Source organism: Geospiza fortis, unplaced genomic scaffold (assembly GCF_000277835.1).
Source record: "Geospiza fortis unplaced genomic scaffold, GeoFor_1.0 scaffold139, whole genome shotgun sequence".
NCBI classification, from domain to species: Eukaryota; Metazoa; Chordata; class Aves; order Passeriformes; family Thraupidae; genus Geospiza; species Geospiza fortis.
The window spans coordinates 1,125,857-1,134,741 of NW_005054406.1; the positions used below are offsets into that span (position 1 = coordinate 1,125,857).

Consider the following 8,885-nt stretch of genomic DNA (forward strand, 5'->3'; position numbering starts at 1 on the left):
TGCTCCCCCTGCAGCGGCCGAGCCGCCCCGGCACTGCCGGCACCTCGGGATTCCCACGAGCGCCTGAGTTCAGCCTTTAGCAATGGCGTCTGAATGCCTTTTTTTTTTTGGTTTTATTTTTTTTTCCCTCCTCTGTTTATTTTTTTAGTTGGATGCTGATAACTATGAGACTGATCCATGCTTGAAAGAGATTCGGAGAGCAGAAAATTATTCTTGGATGGATATAGTGACCATACATAAAGACAAGCTTCCAAATTATGAGGAAAAGGTACGCGAAACTTGGCTCTCAATGCGAGTTTCCGCACCGGCCAGCGTGACACCTGCACAGCCCAGTGGGACATGGGGATGAGGCTTCCACGTCTAAAATACATCCTGTACCAAAGTCCTGAACATTAAAAAAGAACCTTTGATATCATTTTAAAGATAGTAGGGGTCTTTTGCTTCTGTATATTGCCTTCAAAGGTTTTGAGGATCATTTCCATCATTGTGATTTCAAAACTAAGATTCCTACCGGGAGAGTTCTGCCAATGCTGACCTGTCCTCAGAGAGCCTCTCTGGGATGAAGGCAAGTGGCTGCCAGCTGGGCCCGGGCTTTGAAGGCTTTTACATCCTAATGGCTGCTTGCATAATGTGTCTTTTTTAAGTGAGTGTTAACCCCATGGAATTGTTCTTTTTACAAGAACATTTTTTACCTTGGGGAACTCGTACCCTGACAAGTTCATAGCAGCTCAACACTGTTCAGGTGAGCCTCATAGAAGGAGCTTTCTCATCCCAGCCTCCAGGTGCTGCTGGGTGCTGCTCTGACTTGAGGGCAGTAAACCAATGACACTTCATATTTTTATTAAACTTCCATTTACCAGTTTGTTTTAAGCCCATTGTGTTCTAGTGGTTTTGTTTTGGTGAGAAGGTGAACTAGGTAGTAACTCATTAGGTAGATAGCCTGGGTAGGCTCTATCTGACAGAATGATGAGCCATTCTTTACAAGACATAGGGACTTCTGCTCATCCTGCTGTGCTGGATCACTTCTGGCTCAAGGACATCTGCAGAAGTGTGGCTGAATATCATCCAGACCTGAGCAGGTGGTGATGGTACCTGGCATTGCACTGCACACTGTGCACTAAATCTCCCAGGCCTCTGTTAATTGAACTTTTAAAATGTGTTTTGTATTCTATGCATGTACAAAGAATTCAACATTCCATAAAAAAGAGAATGTTGCTGCCCCTGTCTTGGACAAGAGAGCCTGGAGCTGGGTCTCACAGTGTGTGGGCAGGCATGACACACTGTTTACATCAGATTGCTGTAGATGGGCCGTGCTTGGCAGTAACTGCATTTTCACAGACAGTAGTAGTACCTTGTGCAGCTAATTCAGCTCTACATAAGTGTAAAAGAGATGGGATAATCTGTGGCTTTTTGGTTCTGTGTCTTGGGGGGAGAAAAAGCACAAAATGATCAAACTGAGCAAGCTCAAGGGCCAAATCCTGCAGTGTGAAGTTTTACCTATCTGTCTTTCAAATGAATGTAAGCATCACTGTTATTCAGAGGATGGTTATCCTCTCCAAAGGGAATGTAGAAGCCTGCTTAGATGTGTCTGGAAACAGGGGCTAGGTGGCTGGCTTGGCCATTTTACCCATGTTGGTCTCCTCTGTTAGTTAAAACACAGTTACCCTTTGAAAGCCTTTCTCAGCTTCTCTGTGTTTCTGCCAGTTTTCTTTCAGCTTTCCTATGTTCAGTGGTTTTCCAAAATATTTGCTATTCCTAGATAAAAACATTTTATGAAGAACATTTACACCTCGATGATGAAATTCGCTACATCCTGGAGGGATCTGGCTATTTTGATGTTCGAGACAAGGATGACAAATGGATTCGGATTTCCATGGAAAAAGGAGACATGATAACCCTCCCTGCTGGCATATATCACCGATTTACACTGGATGAGAACGTATGTTGTTGTAGATTACCATAAATTTTGATGACAAATCCATGTGAATGTATATCACATTAGCAACTACATGCCCTGAGACTTGCAGTTCATTAGCAAAACATATTAAATATGGAGGAGGAGGATGAAAAATAATAAATAATTCACAGCATCTGAACCTTTCATCTCCAGGTCACAAATTCAGCCTCTCCTTCTCAGCTGTAACTGTAACTCTTTGCCATGGGATATCTGTGGCATATCAAGCCTTGGGCTCTCCTTCCCACAGTTGTCCCAGCTGTTGTTTGAGGTGGACAAGGTGTGGATGGATCATTCTGTTGGGTATTTTTGTGGGGATAGAAGAACATGTCTACGTCCAGCAGTGACATTTTTCACAAGTGTGAAATTCAGCTTTGGGGAAAGAAGGATTTAAGGGTCCAGAGCCACTACTTGCAACTACTGTATGCTAAGCTGGGTGCTGGCTTCACAGGTGGTGGCCTCCTTTGGAAAGATATTTTTGTCAGTGGGAGTGTGAGATTGGCACTTACAGTCCTGGTCTGTGTTTCTCTTCTTGTGGGCTCTTACAGAGGTGTTTGTAACCTCAGCATTACCCCTGCAAAATGGGGAAACATGCTGTCTCCTGTGTGGTGAAGTTGCATCTCTGGTGCAGGGAATGGTTTTGAGAATGGTTTTGTTTTGAATCAGCTGTCCAGAGAGCAGTGTTCATATGTGTGAGAAAGGGAGATGCTGCTTTGGTGAAAAACCCAACTTTTCCCATCTGCATCTTGAGATCCACAGCAAATAAACTACATTTACTATTCTCAGGCTTTTTTTCTACATAGACAAAACGTCAGGGGTTGTGGTTGTAAGTCCCCAAGAAGTCTTAAGTGTTTGTTCACTTCAGGAGCTTTAGTCCAGAAGTGCTGTCTTCAAAGTAAAATCTTTAGGTGCTTCTAGACCCTGGCATTTTGCAGCTCAGTTCTTTTGGTACCTAACTTTATTCTTATCATTGCTGAACCTGGGTGTAAGATAATAATTTGTTTGTGTTTTACAGAATAGGTAGGGTCTAAATCTATAGCATAGTGGACAGAAGAGGAGAGTTCCCCATCACTCCATGGTTGGAGCACTTGTGCAGGATGTAAAATCCCATTTTCTGCTGCCACAGTTGTACCTTGCACCAGGCATGTTTTTGATTAGCTGGTGTTAGAGGCTGTTGCTTTCCCTTTTGGAATCTGGAAACTTTTCATTTCCTGTAAGCTTTATTTTTTGGGTAGTTTATGCACTTCCCATTCAGTTTTTATGGCTGTGACTGTGATGCTTCTGGTATTCCCCAAAAGCATTGTGTAAACATCTTGGGTACATGTGTTGCTGCTGTTTAACTGGGCAAATGGGATTTAAATGCTGCACTGCTGAGTAGTGTGGATCCAGTGCAAAAGGTTTGCATCAGACATGATGGTTTTGGTTTCTTTGAAAAGGGGAGAAGTCCTCCTTCTGCCTGGACTGGAGGCACTGATCATGACACAGTGTATCACTATATAGGGGCCAGAGTCTTCCACTGCAGGCACTGGGAGCAGGAACAGCAGTACAGTGCTATAATTTTCTGGGACGTGTGAAGCTTTCAGTCCATCATGAAATAATTTCAAAAATTGCTGCAGAAGTGTAAGTGAAACCCTAACTTTGGAATGAAGATCCCTTGAAAAGGAGCTCTTAAATGACTTGTCACTTCTTGTTCTTTGGCAGAATTACGTGAAGGCAATGAGGCTGTTTGTTGGAGAGCCCGTCTGGACTGCGTACAACAGGCCGGCCGACGATTTTCCTGCCCGGAAACAGTACATGAAGTTTTTGGCTGAAGAAGCACATAATGGTGTCTGAGACCTGACAGAGGGAACATCCCAAAGCCCTGTCAGAATAAATGTGCCTTGCTGCTTTTCACTGATTAAATTTGCATTTACATAGGAAATTGGAATCGCAGAATCATAGAAAAATTTAGATTGAAAGGCCATTTGGAGGTCATTTAGTCCAACCCTGTGAATTACTATGCCAGTTTTAAATCTAGATCATGTTGCTCAAGATGTTTGGAAACTTCTGGTGATGGAGGTCGCACAGCCTGTCTGGGTGCTGGCTCCAGCACTTAGCTGCTCCCATGGCCAAGCATTTGTTCTTCATAGCCAACTCCCTGGTTGCAGTTTGGAGTTGTTGTCTATTGCTCTTTCTCTGCATGTCTGGCTCTGTCTTCTTCACAGTCCCTGCTCTAGTAGGAAGCTGTAGTTGGGTTTCCTCTGAGCCTTCTCCTCTCCAGGCTGCACAGAGCCCTTTGGCTGGGCTCCCTTCTGTTAAGTAAGATGTTCAACATCTTTTGCCCCAGTTCTGGTGACTGAGGGATGTCACTTGTAACCATGTGATAGTTTAGTTTGAACCACAGACTGTTTTGAGCCCAGTGGACCCAAGTTCTTTATCCACCCAGTAGTTTGTATCCTAAGTCAGGCTTCAAGGCTGCTGTGGGACACACTAGTGAAAGCCTTGCTGGAGTCAAGGGGAATGGCACCTGTGGTGTCCCCTCTGCTGCAGAGCCATTGCTCCTGGCAGTCGGCATCAATCAGAATGTGCCCTTGATGAATTGGCATTGACTGGTTGCTCCTCATCACCGCCTCATCCTGGTATTTCTTGTGCCTGGAACACCTTCCATAATGGCTTATTCTGTAACATTCCTGGGGACTGAAGCAGGGCTGAGCAGCCTGCAGTTCCCCAGATGTTCTTCTGTGCCTTTTTGAAGGTGGCAGTATTATTTGCCTTTTTCTGCTCAAAAAGGTTTTCCTGATCTCTGTGACCTTTCAAAGATGCCACCAGCCTTGCAGTGACATTAGTCACATTTACAGTTGCTCAGGAATCCATTTTCTAACCTTTTTTTTTTCTTGGTATTTCTGGCAGGTAGAATTGTGAGAGGTGGGCTACATTAATATTCATTTTGCTCAGAATCCATGCTAATGAACTACGTAGGATTCTGGTTTTAATTAAAGAAAAGAAACTCTCCTTCATTCTTGTCTAAAAATGTTCATAAGATAAATTTGCATAATCAGCAATTTAGTATGCAGCTTTCCAAGTTCTGCCCTGGTACATAAAACTGTGATTTTTCTCAGTAAAATGTAGCAAATTTGTTCTTGTGAGTTATTAATAAAATTACTTTGATCTGGGTATGTTGATTTTTTTATTGGTTTGGTTTTTTTTTTTTTTATTCTTTGTGCTGACATTTAGGACCTATTGAACAACAGTGTTACTGTAATTATTAATCAGCTTTTATTCCTTGTGCTGGCATTGATTTGTTCTGTAACATGGGACAAATCACTTGCTGTGCCTCAGTTTCTTGAGCTGTGAGAGGGAGAAGAGTAGGCTTAGGCACACTAGGCTGGTTTTCAGTAAATTCCTTGTGCTTCCACAGGACATGGAGCTCTCCAGCAGTGGGCACTGGAGCATTTTACTCTTCTGAATGATGAATTATGTCAGCTGGGTAGATGTACTGCTTGCTCCAGCTCTCAGTGGATGATGAGCTGACTACAGCCTGTGTGCTGATTTCAGCCAGATATAATACATGCTTCTGCCTTGCAGCCTCCTTAATAAACAACTCTAGAAGGATGTTGAAATGGCTGTACCTGGGTCTTCCTAATGTAGCAGATGATGGATAATTGAACTTTCCCACTGTTCTCTCCTGTGTGTGTGTACACAGCCCTTCTTTAGTAGGTAACAGTGTTTTTCTCACTTTGTAGCAGCATTACTGTTAACCATTTCTGGGTGTTTTATTTCTTCAAATGTTTCTAAAAGTGAAGTTGCAATTTTGAAGTGAAATTGTATTAAACTTAAAGGTTGGAAAGGATAAAGAAAAAAGTCATGTTTCCTGGGGTTTGGGTTGCAAGCTAGATGAGATGTGGGGACACAGGTGACCCTTCAATCTGCCATTGTGGGTTCAGTTTATGGGAGAGGTGCAGGCACAACCCATGCTTGCAAAATTGAAACTCATCCAGCTCTCCATGCAACCGTGACTGGCTTTTGTGTTGTGGTCCATAAGCCTGTCTGAAAATCAGTGTTAGGAGCAAATAGGAAGTTTAGCTATAGTCAGACAGACATGAGGGAGGCTGTGCTGTGACATGTGCCTTACTGGCTCAGGGATTTGTGTGCCACTTGTCTGAAGGGAGGTCTTGAATATCCTCTTGTACAGCACACTGGGGCTTCCTGCTCCCAGAACAAACTTTGGGGATTTTTCAAGGTACAGCTACAGGAATAAATGACAGTTATTGCCTGCAGCAGATTTTATTCCTTTGATTTATATGCCACAGAAAATTGGGTTTCTGAATGTAAAGTAAAACGACTGCTTTCTCCTGGTGCTGATGTCAGTCCCTGGTATCCCATTGAATTCATCCCCCTTCTAAGCTTTTGTTTCCTTTTTTTTTAATCAGAAGCCAAGGTGAGACTGTTCCTTCTCCCATGGGCCTTTCTGTTTTGATCTCTGTCTCCAAAAGGAGAGGTGGGGCAGCAGCACAGGCCCTCAGGAACCCCCACTTGCAGAGCAGGCTGCCCCAACAGGCTGGGGGAGCGACCAGGAAGAGAGAGCAGGTCATGCATCCTCCTCATGAGAGATTTACAGTCGGGAGTAGTGGTGAGGGATGGACAGTAAAGCAGCTGCCCGCAGCAATTGCTTTCAGCAGCTCGCTGATGTAGGATGTGACCTGGGGAGCAGGACTGAACCACCTTGTTTTGTTGCCTCTCTGGAGGAATATATACACCCAGTACAGCTCCCATCTCCTGGCTGTCAAAATAACACACGATCGCCCCACTGGAGATTGTTCATCATTTTCATAGCACAATGCATTCTGCTGCTGGGAGGTGGCAGGGGCTGTGGGGGTCTGACTGTCAACACTTTGGAGTCCATGCCCTTTACTGCTATAGATGTCTTTGAAAGGGTGAAAGCTTTGCACTCTGAAAGTGGTTTTTGTCAGCCAGGAAAAAAGCAATTTGGGGCTGGAATAAAGATTCCACACCTGCAAAGAGGTTATGTGGGAAATTACAGTGGGAGGAAACAGATGGGCAGAAAAAAAATGTTAATAGAAAACATTCCAGAAAGCAGAGAGATGGGAAAGAGAATATGCTATTCCTTCAGATGAAAAATGCAGTTTATTTTCATTGTGGGTTTTGGTGGTTTTTTTTCTTTCTTCCCTCTGCCCATCCCTACCCACCACCCCCCCCCCCCCCAAAAAATGCAAAGTTAAATTGATTTTTGGTCCAAAAACATGGCTCTGTTTTACCACAGCCAGTGGAAAACCTTGGTATATTGATGTAGTATGAAAATTCATGGAAGTAGTTTCAGCAACATCATATTGGCAGCATTAACTCAGGCATGGGAAATATTTCAGCTCCTCCAGGATTACAGTTTAAAAAAATAGGATCAATGGTACTGAATTGAGATGTTTAAAGATAGCTTTTTTGGTACTTAGGTATTATTTTCTGCTTTAATCCAAACTTTCCCAAAGTGGCATATACCCCATTTTCTGATGAACATCTTGAGAGAGCTTTTCTGAAGAGGACTCAGTGCAAACTGTGGATGGACAGCAGGATTTTTAATCATTTAGGTGGGCAAACTGGTGTCTGTGCTCCTTGTTATATGTCCTGGGGCAAGTGTCTGTGGCTAGATTTTTTTAATGAAAAGACATTTCACAGCCAGTTGGTAGTTAAATGGTAACATTCACTTGCGGGGGGGGGTCTAAAAATAGGTGAAGGGAAGTGCTGCTGGTGGTGAGTGTCTCGCCCTGGGCTGCCTGAGGGCAGGGGCTGTGCTGCTACCTGCAGCTGTGGGAGCTGCTAGCTGCCTGTCCTGCGGGTCCTGCTGGCAGAACAGGCACCTCCTGCCAGGTTTCTGGTTCCAGGACTTCCCTTGAACTAGGAACTTAGGAGAAGGGACAGTTTCCTGACAAAGGCAGTCATTCAATGTCAGCTGGCAAACACCAGCGCACATAAGGCTGAGATGCAAGCTGAGCACTGCTTTGAAGAATATTTCTTTGTAGCCAAATTGTGGATTTAGATATTTGGCCAAGCTGTAAACCTGACTTGTGCTGTGCTTGAAAATGACACGATTTGTTTGGGAGTCTTTCCTGGGAAAATGATAGAAATTCTCAGATTCCTTCCCTCTCCCCCAAATAGGGGAGGAAGTCTGAGAATAGTGTCACTGACAGTTGTCTTCTATTTCCTGAAGCCAAATAAACATATCAACTCATTGGGGGCATGAATTGGTGTTACAATTTAAATATTCCTGGCTCAAAGATGCAGATTTCATCTGATTTACTGCACTCATTGTGATTTTACAGCTTGATTCCCAAAACATTTTGTGTGGTTGCAAAAAAGTAATACTCTGCTATACCTGCAGTTTGAAAAAACTATTTTTGTGCAACTGAGTCACCAGCTCTCATTATTTATTAACTGTATAAGTATCCAGATAAGGCAAAGAAGAAAAATTTCACAAAACCAAAATGCTTGGGCAAAGATTCAACAGTTGAAGGACTGTGAATCTCTTTCAATTCTGGCCTCCCCTGCTGCAGTTCTCTCTGGGATACCTGCATTAATTTTGTTTAATTCTCTATGCTGCTTCTCAGAGTACCAATTAAAAACTGTTGTGCCTGTCAATATTAGCTGGTAGAAAATTGGGCTGGGTATGCTCTGTGATTGCCTTTGGTCACAGACACAGCCCAGAGCAGCCAAGCTGAGCTCTGCGCTCTGGCTTCCCCTGTGATCACAGGCATTTGAGCTGGGAGAATTTGATTTGGATCTGCCCTCAGGCTTATTTTTTTTCCCAAATGATTCAGGCAACTTAAAGCTGACCTGCTGTTCATGGGAAGGAGGTGAGCTGTCCTTGGTGATGCTGTAACAAAACAAAGTGGTGGCTGGGTTTAGCACAGGCTGCTGCCCCAGCCTTGGGTGGGGCTGGGAC

The 8,885-nt window shown here is 43.8% G+C and overlaps 1 protein-coding gene across 1 annotated transcript; it reads left to right on the forward strand.

Moving 5' to 3' along the window:
* Positions 1–132: 132 nt before the first annotated feature.
* On the forward strand, positions 133–5,109 carry ADI1 (acireductone dioxygenase 1). The gene is made up of 3 exons (XM_031061284.1): positions 133–268; positions 1,760–1,939; positions 3,656–5,109. Exons 1-3 carry the CDS (start codon positions 218–220, stop codon positions 3,785–3,787), a joined length of 363 nt encoding a protein of 120 aa, XP_030917144.1. The 5' UTR covers positions 133–217; the 3' UTR covers positions 3,788–5,109.
* The last annotated feature ends 3,776 nt before the right edge of the window (positions 5,110–8,885 follow it).

Bases quoted from the DNA above. Each gene is read 5' to 3' on its own strand.
- ADI1 (XM_031061284.1), top strand. From the start codon at position 218: ATGGATATAGTGACCATACATAAAGACAAGCTTCCAAATTATGAGGAA. The intron at 269-1,759 runs GTACGCGAAACT...TGCTATTCCTAG, and splicing joins TTCCAAATTATGAGGAAAAG to ATAAAAACATTTTATGAAGA. The intron at 1,940-3,655 runs GTATGTTGTTGT...GTTCTTTGGCAG, and splicing joins GATTTACACTGGATGAGAAC to AATTACGTGAAGGCAATGAG.